Raw genomic sequence first — 20,757 nt, forward strand, 5'->3', positions numbered from 1 at the left:
TCCACCAATGTACATATACACAATCCACATAGATCACATCGTTGAACAATTTCACTAATGCACAAATTCATCAAGTCACATATTCAATTATGACACAATTCATCAACCAATCAAATTCAAATGTCACAAGTATCACAATCAATTAACATATATGTTTTCACCAACAATATCTCAATCAATCAACATATATGCATTCACAAACCATATCACAATCAATCAATATACATTCACCAACATCGACTTTATCATATAATTCAACAACATCATATTATTTCTCACAATTCAAGTGAGGAGAAAATACAACACATTATGATAAAAATCATATTAAAAACCTAGAAAGGATGCACATATATTCATATAATAATAGAAAACTATCCACAAAAGATTTGCCAAGTATTTGGTCTTAAAGATTATTTTCGACAAAGTTCGTTTCTCATTTTAGAACTTTAAAATAATTGAGACAATTGAACCAAAACCAATTAAATAAACTCTAGGGCCTCGACTATTTATACACTTAGATCACGTATGAGTGTAGTTGAATATACATGTGCGTTTCACCGGCCGACTACGACAAAATCATCAAAATCACAAAGTTACGACAAGTTCGTATCATTTTACCATTTTCTAAGTTATCCGACAAAACAAAATAAACAAGTTGGGAAACCTTAACTAAGTATATACACAAATGAAGTAATGTATACATAAACGGTTCATAGGCCAACTCACTCAAATCTCAACGTTTTGCAAAGTTCGTATCGTTTTACTCATAATGCAAAACCAATTCATTTTAAAAACAAAACCAAGTTAGATCCCTTACAACATAGGTTAAATACTCTTAAATACCTTAATTGAACTCATAGTACACAAGTTTTGGAGTTTGGAAACAACCCATAAGTTTTGGGTTGACTTGGAAATAGTTATGTTAAGTTTCCTTAAAATTTCTTCAAGATCCACTTGGAGTGTTTTCATCAAAACTCAAAATCTAGCGCTTAATGGTTGTCACTTGAAACTTAGTAAAATTACCGCACTAGTAACTTAGTAAAATAATGGTTGTCACATGAAATCCTAAAAGTAACCCTCACCAAGAAATTACTTAATTACCCTTAGTCGTAAAATGACCAAATTACCATTTTTGCACTAGAACCCATTAAATTGCATCCAATGATAAATAATCACACACAAGCACATAAAAACACATATTAAAACAATTAAAATAAATCTAGAAAAAATTGGGTTGTTACATTATCTATCCTATTTCCCTTAAATATACGGATTTGTCATTTTTGTTAATTATTGTGCAGTTGGTCTTATCAAACATCACATCATAACCATTATCACAAAACTAACTGATACTGAGTAGGTTATGTCTAAGACCATCTACCAACCACACATTATTAATAGAGATAAAGGAGTTAACAATAGTTCATGTACCAATAATTTTTCCAGCTTGGTTGCCTCCAAATTTCACATTTCCTCCCTCTTTCATTGTTAGGGTAAGGATCATAGACTTCTCTCCTGTCATGTGTCTTGAGAAACCGCTGTCTAGGTACCATGATCTTTGCTTTTCCTTTTCTCTTAGGCATATCTTATTTTCATCTTCAGAGTATGAGTCAAGTTCAGCTTCTGAAGTCAATGTAGCCACTAACCCCATAGCTACATTTACTTCATCTCCAGCTTTTTCCATATCAGACCCAGATTCACTGTCTAAATCTACCCAGGTTTCCATTAAACTCTTCTTAATATGCTTCCTGAATTTGCTTGAGTTGAAATTTGGTTCCTTGGACTTATCCTTTGACAGGACAATCAGCAATGAAGTGTCCAGGCTTCATACAGTTAAAGCAACCCTTCTGATCTTCCTTCTTGGAGCCTTTGTAGCTACCTTTGATGCTTAAAACTTCTTGTTCTTCTTTGCCAGATACTGAAGCTTGTTGGAAAGCAAGCCATCTTCTCAGTAGGATCTGCATCAGGGGATTCTTTTTCAGATTCAATGACTTTGAGAGCTTTAGATGACTTTCCTTTAGATGGCAGAGCAATATATTTTGTCTTCTTAGTAGAGTCATGCTCATTGAGACTCATTTCACGAACCTTGATAGAACTCACAAGATCTTCAACACTTAAAGTGTTTAAATCTTTAGCTTCCTCAATAGCAGTAACCTTAGGTCTTTATCTAGCAGGTAAACTTCTTAGTATCTTGCTCATATGATTAGAAGCTACGTAACTTTTCTTCAATATTTGAAGTCCAGAGACTAGAGTCTGAAATCTTGTGTACATTTCCTCAATACTTTCATCATCTTTCATCTTTCATCTTGAACAACTCATACTGATGAACAAGCATGAGAGCCTTTGCCTCTCTAACATTCTTACTACCTTCATAGTTTGCAAAAAGTGAAGCAAACATTGCCTTTGCAATAAATTTTTCCCTCATCTTCATGTACTCTGTGCGAGGTAGAGATGCAACCAGGATTCCTTTGATCTTGTGATGCTTGTTGTAAAGCTTCTTTTGAGCAGGAGTGTGTTTCCTTCTATCAATAGCTGCTCCTTCTTCATCAAAAGCCAAGTCACCAACACCATCTTCTAGAATATCCCACAGTTCATCATCTAATCCCATGATGTAACTCTACATATTGGTTTTCCACCAAGAAAATTCTTCAGGATTTCCATTGAATTTTGGAGCTTTGCCTAGGTAAGATTTGTTATCATCAGTGGTACCATAATCATATTGAACAACATTGTTCCCTGTAGGAATTTCTTCAGCCATGTTTTTCGCAGATATTTTTCTGTTACACTGTTAAGTGTTAAGACAATAGACCAAGGCTCTACATGCCAGTTGAAGGTGAGAAAAACACAAGAACGGGGAGTTGAATTGTGGTTTCTTTTTCTTCTCCTAAAACTGAATTCACTGTTCAGAACCTGATATAGTTCAGCTTCTGAAGTAGTGTTGAGAGTCTAGTTGCAGCGGATAAGTAATGAGAGAGAGAGAGAGAGAGAGAGAGAAGAAGGACACAAAGAAATTTATAGTGGTTCCTTCCACAAACCGGAAGTAGTCCACTCCACCTTGCACTTCCAAGGAGAGTTCACTAAAATCAATATTTGATTACAAATGCTCACTGCTCAAAATAGCAAGAGACTTCAAACTAATCAAGCACAACTGCAAGAGATTTCTTATGCTCAAGAACAAAATCAAGAGACTTCCTATGCTCAAGCACAACGGCAAGAGACTTCTATTCAAACAGAATTACAAAGAAATTTGTTTGAGGTTGAACACTTGATATACAATCAGTGGTGTTCACAAATACAAATCAGATACAGACTCTTAAGAGTCTAGAATTTCTAAGATATGAAAGTTGTTAAGAAATTCTAAGTGAACTTTGATGTGGAACAATTTTAGCAGAGTTTTGTCACTTGTGAAATTGTTGTGAGTCTCTTACAATATTCAAGTCTTCACTCCTTTATATAGAGGTGTGAAAGAGATGTTGTTGATTTCCAGCACATCAAAAAGAGTCGTTTGAAGCTTGATCAAATGACCAATGATTTTTTGCTTGATTTGGTTATTGTAGTGGAGATAAATGACCAATGACCAATGACCAATGATAGTGGTTGTACAATTGTACTATTGTCCTTTTCCAAGGCTCTCCAAAGAATAGGCATCCAATGCCTTCCAACTCCTCTGAAATAGTCGTTGCTCCAGGCTTCTATTCTTTCTGCAATGATAGGCATGATTTTAACATATCTTTACAAACATTGAAGCTTCCAGTCTTTCAGCTTCTGATGATCTTCAACTTCTGACGATCTTCAGCTTCCTTTTCTTCAGATGCTTCCTTGAAACTTAAACTTCCTTTTTGTAGATTCCATTCATTTGTTCTTCCAGAACCTATGCTTGGTTTAAAGATACTCAAATTTTTGTCTATGATCCTGCACACTTGAACAAATATTAGCATATCCAATTGATATTTTTAATACATTGTTATCATCAAAACTTAAAGTGGCTTTGTCAAACACATTTTGTTCCAACATCTAGGCCTTAAACCTAAACCTGAGTTACTCTCTTCAATCTTTGGCTCTCATTCTTTGACATTTCTTGATCTTTCTTATAGTAGGAATAACACTACAGCTGACAATGATCCGAACCAACTCGATAATAGTTCGAAACTCGATTCGGCAATTATCTCGTTGAACTTGGTTCATGAACCAAATGAGCTGAACTTGAGCTGAAAATTAAATTCGATAAATAAATGAGCTGAACTTAAGGTGTATATAATTCGATTCAATTGGTTCATGAGCTGGTTTGATAATATATATTACTAATTTAATTAACAATAATTATAATAAAAGAGAGAAAAGAAGAAGCTAATAACATACTTATACAAGCTTTTAATTAAACACATATGTATACTAAAATTAGTCCCACATCGGGGAGTTTGAAAACATCTAACAGGAGAAGTAGATATAAAAAGAGAAGTGCGCGTTACATTAGATGGAGTGCGCTGCACATGGACTGTGCTACATTACCGTTGTTAGTTGTCATATAATTATAAAGTTCACCTTTTTTTTTTAAGTAGTCTTAAGACCATGTTGGTCTTTAATTTCATTTTATTTAGTTCAATTTTTGTTTTTTTTTTTAAATTAATTAAAAGGTCAGGCTATACATTTTGATAAAAAAAAAAAAACTTTTGTCAAATAAGTTGAATTTAACGAGCTGAATCGAATCGAGTCGAGCTCAGACGAGTTCAATTTGACTCGACTCATTTGCAGCCCTAAATAACACGGATACAAAGTGTCCAAAATCTCTTCACTTGCCTGCAGTAAGAACCTTGCATCTCAAATGTGTCAACTTTGTAGCAACTCACCATCACTATGCTGACCTTTTTCAAACTGTCATGTGTTAAATACTTTAGTACTTACTGGGTGCTCATTGAGTGAGGATGCACAAATCCTTTGCATATCTGATTCTGCACTTTCCAATCTAACTATATCTTACGTATCAGCTTGCCAATTTTCGCTTTCTACTCCAAATCTTAATCATTTTACCATCTCGGGTAGGTCTATTTTTCATCAACTCCTGTTCTCCACATGCAGAGCTTGTCATTTGATGGCAAAACATCAATCTTCTTAAAATGGCTGCAAGTGCTTTCCAATGTGAAGATTTTGAAAGTTGATAATAAATTGTGTGTGTGTGTCAAACTTTGTGTATTTTTTATAATTTATCTTTCAGAATTCATGTTTTATCCTTTTTTGAGATATGTGTTTTAGACTTTTAGTTGACAAATTATTCTACATATATTTATTTATATTTATTGAAAGTACTAAGTTTATTTTGGTTGATTTTTGCCTTTATTTGGTTGATTGAAAGTTTAAATAAACATGAATTATGTCTCTCGTTTTAGACTCTTCATAAATTATTCTTATAAAATATTGTATTTTATTAAAATATAAAATATATATAGCCGTGTCCGTGTCCTACGTTTTTAAATGTTGCCCTGATTTTTTTGGTATAAATTATCTTGTAGTTGAGTTTTCTGGAGTTATGGAAAATGTTAAATTGATAACTATGAACCTTGCATAATCGATATTTGATAGTTTAATTGAATTAATGGAAGAGAAGTGCAGTGTAATTGTTTAAATTTCTCTTATAAGTTTCTGCTGACTACTATATTAATAGTCTTGGTTAGTTTCAATTTGTGCAATTTAATGCTTTATTTTTTCGTCAAAAAAAAAAGATGCTTTATTTTTTAGTGTTGCAAACTTTGACCCCCTCCAATTAGCTTTATGTTTTTCATATTATAATGTGATTAAGCTTCAAGTATGTTTGTAATTGTGATTCAGATTATAATGTGTATGTTTCATACCTAGACTAATGTTTGAATAATGTAGGTCCATGAACTTCATTTCATTATCCGAATAACCGGTTATATGTTTCTTTTTGGTTTTTTGTTGCACTACTTGATCACAAAATTCAGTGACTTTCAGTTGGCATGTTTGGGGAGTTTCTTTCTGCATGAAAGTGTTTTCTTTTTATTTGGGCTTCCATTTATTTGGTTTGAGAGGGCAGAATGGCTCTCAAAGTACAAAATTCAGTGATATTATATGATATGAGTATTACTGCTGCAGCTTAATTTTTTTTTTTCAGTCATCGATTTGATTTGATTATATTATCATCAAACTATATGAGTATAGTATGATCAGTATGTAAGATTCTACCTAGTTTCACTATTCAGTAACATTCATGCAACAGAATTTGCTGCAATTGCACCTAAAACTGTTAGCTACAAATTAGCTACTTAATGAGTAACAGATCTTATGTGTTACAAAAAATACTCTCAAAAGTGTTATTGAAATCATTTAGTAACACGGGATTTACCTAACATTTGTCAAATGTTGTAAGATATAAATAGTAACATTTGTTTTTGATTTAGTTACAATTTTGAAATGTTACAAAATCTCATGTATGTTGTAGTGTTTCAACAATGCTGGTTAAGGATGCCTACTTTATTGGACTCACCAACCATTGTTTCCTAAAACAAAACTGTGAATGGTTCACTGCCACTAGCATCATGTCTCTGATTGTTATGCTAGCTTTTTCTTGTCTTTGTTAAGTCCAAGTTTTTATGTAGTAATAACATCTAAAGGCGTAGTAAATTCAGCAATTATATTTGAACAATTTTGACTTTAATTTTCTTTTCAATTCTTTACTTCTGGGATTGATTGATGAAATGAAATTGAGTAGTGTGTTATATTTTCTTGAAACAACTTACTAATGAAATAGGGGGAATTTGACTTTTCCATAATTGATTTCAGAGAAAAAGGTGGAACTTTTTACCTTTTCCATCTCTAATCAGAGAAGGAAAAATCCCTCACTATAAAAGAATTTTTTCGTATTTTCATGGACGAATTACATATTTAAATCTGAATTTAATGTTTTTTTTCAAGGCTTCAGCCTGAATTTAATGTAAATAATTTTTATATTATTTTGTATATTATTCAATAAAAAGAATATAATTTAAGCCATCATCACACCTCAATACTAGTCATGTAAGAACTTACCGTTGCAAGTTTGATCCTCATCGTACCAAGTAGGGTTGAGATAAGAAATCGGACGCACCCGATCAAATCGGTAATCAATTTCGTTCTGCGAGCAGGTTGTGACGGTGGTGCAGGTCAATGGGCCATGACATTCATCTTCACATGATTTGAAACAATTGGGCACGGTTCTTGAAAAAATTCACTTGGTCTAACCTACTTTGATCATTAGATCCCAAATTCAAGCATATTTTTGTGACAATTGAGGAAACCAAAGATTTAGAGACTATGACAATAGATCAACTTCAAGGATCTTTGTAAGCTTATGAGGAAAAGCACAAGAAGAAGAAAGAGACCATCGAGAAACTCTTGCAACTAAAAGAGAAAGATGAAGGTCAAAGAAATGAGAGGAGCCAACAATGTCAAGGTACAGGACGAGGTCGCGGTCGAGGACAATTTGGACATGGCTACGGTGCGCTTGGTTCAATTTTTACTGGAAGCAGTTATGAGAAAGGGGAGACCTAGACAAGAGGACGTGGGAGAGGATATCGAAACACTAGGTATGACAAATCTCAAACTCAATGCTACAATTGTCAAAAGTTTGGACACTACGCTTCAGAGTGTAGATTCTCCATGAATTGAGTAGAGGAGAAAACCAACTATGTGGTAACTGAAGCTGGAAGTATGTTGGTGGTAACTGCTGAAGGAGTCTAGGAGGAGAATGTTGGTTGTTCTAATGCTGATGCTTCAGAAGCTTCAAGAGGTAATCCTGATTCTCTACACAATGCTAATATCATAGAAATAGAATCTAGTTCTACCTCAACCTCACATTCAACATCTATATCAACCTCCTCAGACTTTGATAATGTCCCTCTAGGAAGAATCTACACAACCCTAAACAAAGGCCTTTCACCATCCTTCAAACGCCAGAAAAAGCCTACTGATAATATTCCTTATGAGCCTGTGTATCCCACTATTCTTGAGAGCATAGGTGAAATGTCTGAGATTAGAAACAAGGTTTGTGAAAGACTACTTGCTAACCACCCTTTTCAACTACCTATAATTGAACCACTTAACTTTGTTTCTGCTGATGCAGAAGTTATAGGTGAACAAGTAGGTCTTGAGTCTGCAAACCTCAATGAGTCATCATCATCTCATCCCACTTCAACTACTCAAACTTCAGAACCATCAGTTTTGGAGAATCTGGTCAATCACTACTCAGGCGAATTACCAGGTGTTGAATCCAACCTAGAAAAAGCCTCTAGAGTTATTCCTGATGAAATTACTTTAAAAAGCCCCCAACAACAAACACCAAACTTACAAATGACCTCAACAACCTGCTCAGATGTCTCTGTTCCTAAACATTCTGTTCCTGAACAACATGTCTTCTGAACCTAACATGTCTTCTGAAACCACTATAATTGACCAACCTTCATCCTCTAGCCAAGCCATTCAAGCTTGTGCTCCTGCCAGATCCACAAATATCCCTTCTCCACCCACCCTGTTTCTAGATTCTTCTATATTAGCAGATGTGTGTGAGAATATTTTTCAGGAGCTGAACAAGCTAGTTCAAGCAAGGAAAAATTTGGTGCATGAAGACAATTGTGTAAAGTAGTGGAGAAGATTCAAAGAGAAAGTTGATGTTGTCTTGACTGAACTTCAAAGATCATGTCTTGATGCTCATGACACTGCTCAGAACAATCTTCAAGGCTGGCTAAGAGGGGTTGTCAGTAAAGTACAAGAGGTTGAAGTCAGAAGCGGAACTCTTGTAAGGACACCTTTGTGCCTAGAAGTCAGAACTGCTACTGATGTTATTCCTTCTGGTGTTCATCCCAAGGAACTGGACTTAACTTGGTTGAACAAGATTAACTTCAAGTCAGCTTCTACTGAACTGGAATTAGTACAGAGGAACACTTTACTCGAAAGAGAGAACAAGCAGTTGAAGAAAGAACTTCTGGATCAGAAACTACTTCTTCTTGAATACAAGTCCTCTACAGAAGCAAAATTGGAAGAAGCAAGAATCAGAGAGGAGAATCTGCTCAGAAGCAATGAAGCTTTCAAGCAAGAAATGAAGCAACATCAAGAAGAGACAAACAAGATGCTCAAACAAATGATGGAAATGTTCCAGAAACAAGCCCAACATTAGTTGCACACCCTTAGCTTGTTTATTTCTTTTGTTTGTATTTATGCATGTTTCTACTTCTGAACTTATGTTTACATCCTTCTGAATTATTGCTTCTGAACAAAGTTTATGCGTTACTGAACTAATATTTTGCTTTTGAACTATGTCTTTAGTTAATAGTTTTATAGAATATCTCACTACGTTTTTCTCATCTCTTTCTTTGTGTCTTTATTTTATACTTGTTGTTGATGCAAAAGGGGGAGTAGATGTATAGTATTTATAGGCTCTAAGCCCCATTAATTTAATTATAATCAAGTTAAATTAATAGGACCTTCTTCTTATCTCTTAGTCTATTAATGTGAGATTATTCTGAGTGTTATTTCGTTTTTAAAGATGAATTTAATTAACATAGATAGAACTCATGGGGAGCTTACAAACCTCACCTTAAAGTACTATTAAACTCAGGGGGTGCTTACAAACCTCATACCCTTAAATTCAACTTGTTAATTAGATTAACAAAAATTGCACATTTTAAATACTAATGTTTGTCATCATCAAAAAGGGGGAGATTGTTAGAACAAAATGTGTTTAACATTACCCTTTGAGAGTTTTGATTATAACAAGGTATTAAAAGTTGTCAATTGGATATGCTAATATTTGTTCAAGTGTGCAGGACCATATAAAAAAAATTGATATCTTTATTAGGTTCTCGAAGAACAAAAGAGAGCTAAGGAATCAACAAAAAGGAAGCTTGAAGCATCTGAAGAAAAGTGCTCCTGAAGTCAAGTGCTCCTGAAGTAATGACGTCGTCAGAAGCAAGTTCATCAGAAGCACCTCATCAGAAGCTAAAGATCACCAGATGCTGAAGTACATCAGGAGATGCAAGACTTAAAGCTTCAAAAGGTTGTTCAATGGATTTAATCTCGTCTACGCATTGCTGAAGACCAGAAGAGTGAAGCAACGAATATTTTGAAAGGATTTCAAAGCATTGGATGCTTGTTCTTTGAAGAGCGTTGACAAAGTACAAGTGTACGAAATGTACAACCACTACATCCACTACTCAGTGTGTGTCTCTGCTACAAGACAAGAATAACAGCTTTGCCTGCAACAATGTTCCTCCATACTTGGAATGGATTTGAAATTGATCCTTTAAAGGACAATCACCATATCAAGCAAAATATCATTGGTGATTGATCAAAGCTTAAAACGACTCTATTTTGATGTGCTTGCAATTCACAACGTCTCTTTCACACCTCTATATAAAGGAGTGAAGACTTAGAGAATGGCAAGACTCTACAACAATTTGAAAGCGCCAAAACTCTACTGAAATTGTTCTGCATTAAAAGTTCACTTAGAATTTCTTATCAAAGTTCATATCTTAGAAATTCTAGAGTCTTAAGTCTGTATCTTATTTGTATTGTGAACACCATTGAGTATATATCAAGTGTTCAACCTCAAACAATTTTCCTTGTAATTCTGTTTGAATAGAAGTCTCTTGCAGTTGTGCTTGAGCATAAGAAGTCTCTTGATTGTGTTCAGGAGCATAGGAAATCTCTTGCAGTTATGCTTGAGTAGTTTGAAGTCTCTTGCTAGTTTTAGCAGTGAGCAGTTGTAATCAGATATTACATTTTAGTGAACTCTCCTTGGAAGTGCAAGGGGGACAGGACTACTTCCGATTTGTGGAAGGAACCTCTATAATATCTTTGTGTCTTTCTTCTCTCTCTCTCTCTCTCTGTGTGTTTTATCCGCTGCATTTAGTTCTGAACATCACTTCAGAAGTAGAACTCTATCTGCTTCTGATCAGTGTTTTCAGCTTAGGAGAAAACGAAGAAAAAGCAAACACAATTCAACCCTCCTTCTTGTGTTTTTCTCACCTTCAGTGTCTATCTATATATATTTGAAGAGTTGACGATCTAGTATCTGTGTATAAATATATATTTAAATATGAGTTTATTTAAAGATGGTGATATGCTTGCGTCTATTAAATGATGAAAGATGATTATAAAATGATGTGAATAATTTATATATGAATATATGATTGTTGATGTTCACATGTTATTATAAGATGTTGATTGATGTCTATTTGATTTTTATTAAATGAAATAATTATATTGAAATGTGAATATTATCTGATTGTGATGCATACATGTCAAAATGTAATTGAAGTGTTCTTTTACCTGGATCTATACTTGTGTTTATGCATTTCGTATCTTGAGTAAATATAATTATAGTGGCGGGTTGGCCGCCTGCACCCTTGTGGTGTAGATTTGCAGGAAGAAGAAGTTTAGTAACAGTTAGTCTCTACGGATGGCTTTAGAGCCTACTCGTTTACTTATCGCTTTGGAAGTCTTTATCGAGTCGATGCTCTGATCTGTGACACTAGGGATTGGGGATTTGTTTTATTTTAGATTAAATTTTTATAATTCTTTTGAATTTAGTTTTGATGTTTTTTATGTTGATACCATGATGTAACAAATACTTTGATGCTTGAAAATTATTCTGGTGCAACGTTTTTAATTTAAATGAAGTACTTTTGAATTTAAATGAAGTACTTTTGAATTCAGGAAAATGTGTGACACCCTTGCATGATTTAATAATTATTATGTTTTTATTAGAAAATAATATGTGGGGTTTATGGTGTTACAATAGCCTCGCCTGGCGAGTTAAGGCGGCCTAATCTCCTCAAAGCTGACGTGGTAGAAACCCACTTGGGAAGAAAGATCAACTCACCATGGCAAGCAAATCTCGCCTGGCGAGTTTATAAAAATCAGAATAAGTATAAAAGCTTCTCCTCTCATTTCAGAAACATTATTATCATAGTTTTAGAGAGAGAATTGGGCGAAAATTAATGTTCTTCATATAGCAACAGTGTTAGAGTGTGAATTCACTAAGAATCTCTGAGAAATCAAGACTTAGCAATGGATCTTCATCTTTTCTTCCACTTTTGTAATGTTATCATGATGATCATTTAACTCTCCTTTGTTGGAATTACAGGTACTTGATCAAGCTTAGATGTAATCTTTTGATCTTTTAAATATATGATTCTAGCTATTTATGTGATATTGAGTTTATTCTTGCAATTCATTCTTATGTTTGATTTGAATGATATTGAAAAATACTTTTGAATCTAGGGTTAGAATAATCATCTATCAAAACAAGGATTCTAGACATAGGATTGGTGTTTAGATAATCACACAAAGTATCAGAACGTATTGCTATCAGATCGTTTAATAGATTGAGAAATTGTCGATTAAACGATACGATTGATCTCACAATATTATTTAGACATGAATGATGTTATTGGGCGATGTGTGGTAATATCAATAAAAGGCTAGAATCTATATATGTGATCATTAGAATATCTTCGATGCTTGATTGATGAACTCTAATTCCAGCGCTTTTACGCCTTATTACTCTCCATTTTACTATCGCATTTTAGTTTAAATAGTTTTTATAACAAACAATCACTCAAACCCTAACTTAAAATGATAACCGATAGTGAACGGTTTATGATATCGCACTAGTCCCTGAGGAGACGATATAAAAACATATTCCCTTCATCCCATTTTAAATGACCCAATTTAAAAATGTGTACTATTCACATATCATGCTTTGACATTATTTTTATATTAATATATAAAGAGAAAATATAGCATATAAGATGTTGCTGGATTCGTCTCGATGAATATTTTCAAAATATCAAATTTTGATAATTTTTTAATAGAATATTAAAGATATTTAAGTTCAAAATTATGCATTGGCATACGTGACATAGTCAACTAGGTCATATAATATGGGATGGATGGAGTACTTACTTTTGGTACTACATCATTAGCATTCATCTTGCTTAAAAGATGTCAAGTCTCACTTCTCTTACTCCCTAATGGGCTTGAACAAACACCATTTAACAGCCAAACATACATGTCCTTTTTTTTAACCCTAACGTGAAGAAAATGAAAATCCTCTTGAATTAGAAAATTGCTCTTCTCCCATCAAAAATCGCTTCCCAACCAAACTTCTCAAAATACCCCCGCGTGATTTAAGTAACGCAGGTGTTATATTCAGCGTGACTTTGACTTAAGTCACGCTCAGTTCTCTTCTCTTCTCTCCACTCTCCTCGTTCTCTCATCCATCTGAACCTCGCCTTCTTCTTCTTCCCATACAACCTGTGTAGCTACTTGGAAGCTTAAAACATTGTCAAAGGAAGGAATAATAAGAATTATGAAACAAAACATTGCCAAAGCCAAAAACTTTTCTATAATCCCTTTTAGCATTCTATATGAGTAATAAGAATTATGAAACAAACGCATTGTGGAAATGAAAAAGAAAACCATATGGTGAAGTTTCTCACTGTTTCTGGTAGCCGACGAGAGATTTTGGAAACGTTTTCCGGGAAGAAGAATAGTTCAATGAATCAACGATTTGATGTAGGAGCTTCGTTTTCGTTGTTTTTGAGCGTGACTAATGTCATGCTGGTTAATACACAAACGTGAGTTAAGTCACACAGGGGTATTTTGGGAAGTTCGGTTGAGAGGGAGCGATTCTTGTTGGGAGAAGAACAACACTCCTTGAATTAACCGCACCTCATACTCAAACCGCGACCTTTTTTTTTTTTTTGAGATGTTTTTATCTGGCATTATTTAGATTCAACCCCTGACTTAAAAGATGAATATTATTTTTATTATATTCTAATTTTCATTACCAACCTTGGTCGATAAATTATATTGTTTCAATTAAAGTGTGGGTGGTTAAACTCACATTTGATACAACCGGATTAAATGAAGAATAAATAAGAGAGAAAAATTATATCTTCTAAGATAAATTGGATAAAGTTTTGGGGTCAAGATCTCTCTGGATACTCTCTATACTCTACAAAGTATATCAAAGTAAAAAAAATATTTAAATAAATAAATAAAAATTGCCTAGATAAAATAACACTTTTCTTTGTCAAAAGAAAGTAACACTTTGTTTGATTAGATGCAAAAATAGAGGACTCAATGACAATACAATTACAAGGGGAAATTGGTTTGTAAACCTATTCAATGGCAATTGTTACTCCGTGTCTTGTGGGGGAAAAAATGGTACCATAACTGAATTGTATTTCAATGACACTGTCTCTTTCCAATGCTTAAATAAAATATCCATAAAAGTAGTTGATAGCCAAATCTTGAAACGGTTAATAATAATGCATCAAAAGTTTTGACTATTATGCACCTGTATTAGCCGTAAAATAATTGTACCAAATGAGTACAACAACTAATTAGAATCCATGCATTATAAGAGTCAAAAGACATTCTATGATTTTAACTCTAAGTGCACTTTGCTTCTAACCCCACGCTATAAAAGCAGCTCTAATTTTTCTATAACTACATAACATTAGCCCATCATTTGGCACAACCACCACAATTCTCTCCATCTATCTCACAAAAAAAAATCAACAAAATGTATCAAGAAAAGACAATTATCACACTTCTCATGATATTCCTAGCTTCATTATTCATATGCAATGGCTCTTACATAGTGGAACCACATCATCAAGCCAATGTTGAACGTTACTACCATGTACATGATGGTAGATTGATCAAAACAAAACATCAACATTTTGGTCACATAACTAGGACCAATAGAGATACACTTTTCTCTTCAAAGTCTCAAGGAATGGTAAGTGTTGATGACTTTGGAGCAAGAGCAGATGGAAGAGATGATTGGGAGGTAATAAATAACAATAACATATGGTAACAAAAATTGGAAAATTTATTATGTTAATTCACTAGCAACAACATTCTCAAAATTTCTCACTTTTTCATTTCATTTAATTTATCCTTTAAGGCATTTAAGAAGGCATGGAATGAAGCATGTTCTAAAGGGTATGTCCTTGTGGTACCCAAAAATAGGATATATCGTCTCAAGCCAATAACTTTTTCAGGTCCATGTCAACCAAATACTGCCTTTATGGTGAGTCTTACACTATAAGAATTCTCTTTATTAGGGATCAATTAAAATTTCATTACTAAATTATTTAGACCCTCGGTAATTAATGACGGTCTAAACCCTCAGAAATGCAACAAAAACCCTCAATAACATTGCTGACGAAATAAATCCTCAATAATTCAGATAATTAAGTTAATGATGGATAAATCCGCCAGTACTGCAATTGACAAATCTGCCTTAGATTAGTTCACAAAGTAAAGCTTAGTGAGACACTCAATTAGATAGTTTTTTTTTCTCCTTATACCATGTTCAAAATCAATTCATTGTAATTGTTTTATTTTCCCAATTCATCATGTTAGCTCTATGGAACAATTGAAGCATGGTCTCAAATGTCAGCATATGAAGAAGATAGGCAACACTGGATTGTGTTTGATAGTGTCTCAAATTTCAAAGTTGATGGTGGTGGCACTTTCAATGGCAATGGGAAAAAATGGTGGGAAAACTCCTGCAAATATTCCAACAATAACCTTGTAAGTTTTTGTACCTTTTTTCTTCCAATTTTCATTTATTATATTTTCTTTTAAGCTAAATTATGAAAAATACTTGAGAGAGGAAAAGAATGATTTCAAATTTTGACCTTAATTTATTTATTTTCCCTCTTCTTGTTGATCACAGCCATGCAATGATGAACCAAGACCAACTGTAAGATCATATTCTTCAAACCATAAACTTTTACAAGTATTTATTTTCTAATTGATTCATACTTTAATGGAAAATAAATTTATGTAGGCGGTGACATTCTATGATTGCAAAAATTTGAAAGTAAAGAATCTAAGGTTCAAAGATTCACAACAAATGCATGTAGTATTTGAGAGATGCTTCAATGTGTTTGTTTCGAATTTGATTGTGAGAGCGCCAGAGGATAGTCCCAACACCGATGGAATTCATGTTGCCGAAACACAAAATATTGACATAATAAATTGTGATATTGGGACAGGTATGCATAAGCCATGAACATCAAAAATAAAATTTATTTACTAAATACATTCAATTGGATTTTAATTTTTATTACAATTTTTTTTTTTTGTTGAAGGTGATGATTGTATTTCGATAGTTAGTGGATCCAAAAATGTTCGAGCTATAGATATCACTTGCGGACCAGGACATGGGATCAGGTTTCATTGTTATATTTATATTAATCTTTATTTAATTCTTAGATAGAGTTTTGTTTTGATCAATTTTTAGGAGATTGATTAAAAAAAAAATTTTTAGGGAAGGTTGATTAAAACTTAAAAGTTGAGATTGGGAGAAGATGCTAGTCACTATTGATCTCAAAAATTAAGATGCAAAAGATAATTTCAACATATTTTTTTGCGGGAAACAATTTCAACATATATAAAAAAGGGTAATGCAATCCGGTACCCCATGGAGTACTAGTTAAGGAAGCCAAAAGAGGAAATTTTAAATAAAAAAGGATATATTTTAAGTATTAATTAGACAACTTTGAATGCAAATATTACTTTTTTTGAATCATTATTTAAGTATTTAATGCAAATATTACTATATTTGACTTCTTAACCAGTACCCGGACCACCGGTTAGTATGACCTATGAAAAATTATTATTCAAAAGTTGATAATTATTTGAAAACATTTTTTCATATTTCCTTTTCTGGACTACTTAAAGAGAAGTACTCATTAATATTGTGCAGTATTGGAAGCTTAGGAGCTGATAACTCAGAAGCTGAAGTTTCCAATGTAGTAGTGAACAGAGCAGCCTTAACAGGAACAACTAATGGAGTGAGAATAAAAACATGGCAGGTAAAAGTTGGTCTTAAGATTTTGAAAATTAGTCTGTTAGGCACTCTACAACTTTGTGAGTTGTGACAGATGAAAGAATGAACTTAATAAAGTAGAATTTCATCTAATCATGTTAATCTTGTTGACTTTGTATAAGCTATTTGCCAACTTTTAGGTGCATAACCGATAAAACAAACATTGGAAAGTTGATGAAATTAGTGCAAACAACTTTGACAAATCTCCACTTTCATTGACCAACCGTCTAGTTCAAACTAACTAACAACCCCTGTGACAAGTTTTATCCAATTAATAAATTTTATGAGGCACTTGTAAATTTTGTCCCCGTGAGTTTAAATCAGTTGGTTTAGACAATGCATGATATATACAAGGTTCGGGGCTCAGACCCCGGCCACCATAAAAAAAAAAATATATATTCTCTTCTCTAATAAAAAAAAGGTTTAATTGCACTTTTGGACCTCTATCTTTCCAAAAGTTGCGGTTATGGACTCCTAACTAATTTAAATACAAAACAGCTTTGATTCTTTGACAGTTTTGGACCCCCAAGGCAAAAAAAAAAAATTAAAAATTGACACGTGGCACCTCACTTAGGGTGCCACGTCAGCGTTGACCGAGTCAACAATGGACTGGGGGTCCAAAACTGCCAAAGAATCAAAATATATGGGGCTCGTTTGTATTTAAATTAGTTAGGGGTTCATAACCGCAACTTTTGAAAAGATAGGGATCCAAAAGTGCAATTAAGCCTAAAAAAAACTCAATATGTCAAACATAATAACAAGAAATCAAAGTTTAATATGTATGAGTGTTGCATATATGAGTTTTATTACAATATATATCTTATATTATGATTCCATATGAACACAGGGTGGTTCAGGATATGCAAGAAACATCAAATTTATGAACATAAAAATGCAAAATGTGACAAATCCCGTAATCATAGATCAATACTACTGTGATCAAACAGAGCCATGCCAAGAGCGGAACAAAGCCGTGCAATTAAGCCAAGTTTTGTACCAAAACATCAGAGGAACGAGTGCTTCGGAAATAGCGATCAAATTTAATTGCAGCCGAAGCGTTCCTTGCAGAGAAATATACTTGCAGGATGTGATTTTAGAACCAGAAGGTGGTGGTGGAACTACTGCAACATGTGAGAATGTTCGATATGTAAACAGAGGAAAGTTTTATCCTCAATGCTCTCCACAATAGGCGATGAATAATGTCAATTTGAAATATTTATATACAAATATTTATCAAAAATCAAATGTTACAAAGAATCTTGCTATGTATACAGATTTTTAAAACTATAACCAAGCTGTTGAAGTTAAAAATAATCTCTTTACATGTCATTTTTCGTACTCTCTATAACTTATTTGTAAACATTGTCAATCCTCGCACTAACGGTATTTTTTTTAAAATCTTGGTATTCAGTTCAAAGATCGACTAATTCGAAATGTTCAATCTCATCGTCCACTTATGAAGCCCCATTTAAAGTCAGAGCATATTTTTATATAGACTAAGCCCACCAATTAAAACTATAACCAACACCACTAGATCAACCCAAACAGGATATTACCAGTGAATTTGATGTAAACAAGGATTCAACTATACAAATTTAAATCAAAATGTGATCTTTAATCTATTTTTTTCTTCTTTTTCAACAATTTGAAAATGATTGCAATTCAACAAGTTTAGCATATACCACAAGTCCACAATTTAACAACTACTAATTCACATCTATTTTTGGTACATAAATTTTAACGATAGTTTTGCAATGAATGGAGGGGAGATTGACCATACGAGAGAAATTGAAAGCAATGTCCCATATTGTATTATCATATTGAAAGTGCAAAATATCTTTACACTAATCGTGTATGTTTATTAAATCTAATCAATTTAACACAATACTACAAAATATGGATCATTCATACACATTAAGTTGTAACACAACACAAGTAACTTACAATTAATGTTAATTCATTGCTGCTACTACTACAATAAAGCTCTGAAGAACTAAAATATTTACCCACAAATTATAAAAATTAAAGCAGTACAACACAAGTTAAGCAAATTATAAGATTACTACTACACCCTAACTGTTCCATCTGAAACCCCTCTAATACAATCTGAATTCTGAGAAGGGAACAACACATTGTCATAAAGAAGACCAGCAACAACAGCACCAATCAAAGGACCAACCCAATAGACAGCTTGATTTCTGAATGTTCCGGCAATGGAAGCAGATCCAAAAGCACATGCAGGGTTGATTGACCCGCCAGAGAATGGACCTGCTGCTAAAACACTTGCTCCTGCAATTAAACCAATTACAAGTGTTCCGGTTGAACTTACTTGACCACGCCTAGTGTCCCTTGCAGCGTAAATTGTGTACACTAACACAAATGTTAGTATACCCTCTAATATTGATGCTCCAAATCCTGTCATTTCTTCTGCAATTGAATATGTTGGCACATGCTGCAAAAAATATACAAGACTGTATGAAACATTATTGCATAAGTACTATAGATATAATCAACTACAAAAAAAAAAAAGGCAATCCGGTGCACTAAAGCTCCCGCATACGCAGGGTCCGAGAAGGGGTTCTACCATTTGGTGTATTGTACGCAGCCTACCATGTTTTTACACCAGAGGTTGTTTCCAGGGCTTAAACCCGTAACCTTCCAGTCACATGACAACAATTTTACCAGTTGCGCCAAGATACAATCACTACAAAATTTAGATAAAATTGAAATTTTGATGTTGAACATATAAAAGGGGTAAGGTAAGGAAAATACCATGCCAACAACAATGACTTTGAGGAAAAGGCAGGCAATAACAGAGGCAATAAGTTGAGCAACCCAATAAAAGAGAGCAGTTGGGACACTAATATGTCCTCCCACAGCCATTGCAAAGGTCACAGCAGGATTGACATGTCCACCAGAGATGTCCCATGCAATGTACAAAACAGAAGACAGAGCAAAAGCACTTGCAATGGCACCCACAACCAAACTTGTTGGGTTCAATGAAGCATCCGGCATCAATTTCCCTGTCATTTTTCAATTTCCAATTAATCAAATCACAATATCATGTAGAGATTTATGTACTTCAATTCATGAAGTTGTTCCATTACGGATTTCTTGTTGAAAATAACAACCATTCCGAATGATTTGGTTGGAAAAGATATATATTCATAATGAGTGTGAGCAGAAAGTCTAATCATATATATTCGACGATCAATCGGTAAAAGAAACAAAAATCTCTTTGATAACCATTACGATGCACTCTATTAATTAATTTAATACATGTTTTATCAAACAATAAGTAAATAAATTACCCCTCCTTCATCAGTACAAGGATTTACATAGTTTTTTTAATTACATGAAGTCATGAATGAACTTTTAGTTCTAGTTGAAAACTAAGACCCTTTGAAAAAACTTAACATTGTCTGAGAAATTAAAATTGGTAACAACATGAACATTTCAACCGGATATATATATATATATATATATATATATTATGTAACGCATGTATATATTATGTAACGATTGTAATGTAAGACTTACTTAAATTCATTATTACATACATATGCAACTACAAAAAAAAAAAAAAAAACTACCAAAATCGATTTTTAAATTTATGTAACTACTTTTGTTTTTTTTTTAAAAAAAAAAAAGATGTTTATTACGATTGTACACTACATTAAAAACAAGAAGAAAGGAGTCATGAAAGCAAAAACGTAATTTAAAAATTGAGAAAGCAAAATTTGAAACTACGGCCAATCGGTTAACAGCCGACCACCTAGTGGATAAATCAGGAATACAGAAACAAAAACAGCAGTTGGACCGAAGAATGCGATTGCATTATAAGAACGCAATGG

At 33.5% G+C, this 20,757-nt stretch overlaps 2 protein-coding genes across 2 annotated transcripts; one reads left to right on the forward strand and one right to left on the reverse strand.

The window, feature by feature from the left end:
- The first annotated feature begins 14,459 nt into the window (after positions 1 to 14,459).
- Positions 14,460 to 18,214, forward strand: LOC11444474 (polygalacturonase). The gene is made up of 8 exons (XM_003595698.4): positions 14,460 to 14,851; positions 14,969 to 15,094; positions 15,430 to 15,600; positions 15,746 to 15,772; positions 15,860 to 16,067; positions 16,164 to 16,245; positions 16,781 to 16,889; positions 17,751 to 18,214. The coding sequence occupies exons 1-8, from the start codon at positions 14,582 to 14,584 to the stop codon at positions 18,090 to 18,092; spliced, it is 1,335 nt and encodes a 444-aa protein (XP_003595746.1). The 5' UTR covers positions 14,460 to 14,581; the 3' UTR covers positions 18,093 to 18,214.
- A 656-nt stretch (positions 18,215 to 18,870) lies between these two features.
- Positions 18,871 to 20,055, reverse strand: LOC11419555 (probable aquaporin TIP5-1). Its single transcript, XM_003595699.4, has 2 exons — positions 19,676 to 20,055; positions 18,871 to 19,355 (listed from the first exon to the last, which is right to left on the reverse strand). Exons 1-2 carry the CDS (start codon positions 19,931 to 19,933, stop codon positions 18,969 to 18,971), a joined length of 645 nt encoding a protein of 214 aa, XP_003595747.3. The 5' UTR covers positions 19,934 to 20,055; the 3' UTR covers positions 18,871 to 18,968.
- Between the last annotated feature and the right edge of the window lie 702 nt (positions 20,056 to 20,757).

This window comes from Medicago truncatula, chromosome 4 (genome assembly GCF_003473485.1).
Source record: "Medicago truncatula cultivar Jemalong A17 chromosome 4, MtrunA17r5.0-ANR, whole genome shotgun sequence".
NCBI lineage: Eukaryota > Viridiplantae > Streptophyta > Magnoliopsida > Fabales > Fabaceae > Medicago > Medicago truncatula.

Bases quoted from the DNA above. Each gene is read 5' to 3' on its own strand.
- LOC11444474 (XM_003595698.4), top strand. From the start codon at position 14,582: ATGTATCAAGAAAAGACAATTATCACACTTCTCATGATATTCCTAGCT. The intron at 15,095-15,429 runs GTGAGTCTTACA...TCATCATGTTAG, and splicing joins AACCAAATACTGCCTTTATG to CTCTATGGAACAATTGAAGC. The intron at 16,068-16,163 runs GTATGCATAAGC...TTTTTGTTGAAG, and splicing joins AAATTGTGATATTGGGACAG to GTGATGATTGTATTTCGATA.
- LOC11419555 (XM_003595699.4), bottom strand. From the start codon at position 19,933: ATGACAGGGAAATTGATGCCGGATGCTTCATTGAACCCAACAAGTTTG. The intron at 19,356-19,675 runs GTATTTTCCTTA...TATTTTTTGCAG, and splicing joins AAGTCATTGTTGTTGGCATG to CATGTGCCAACATATTCAAT.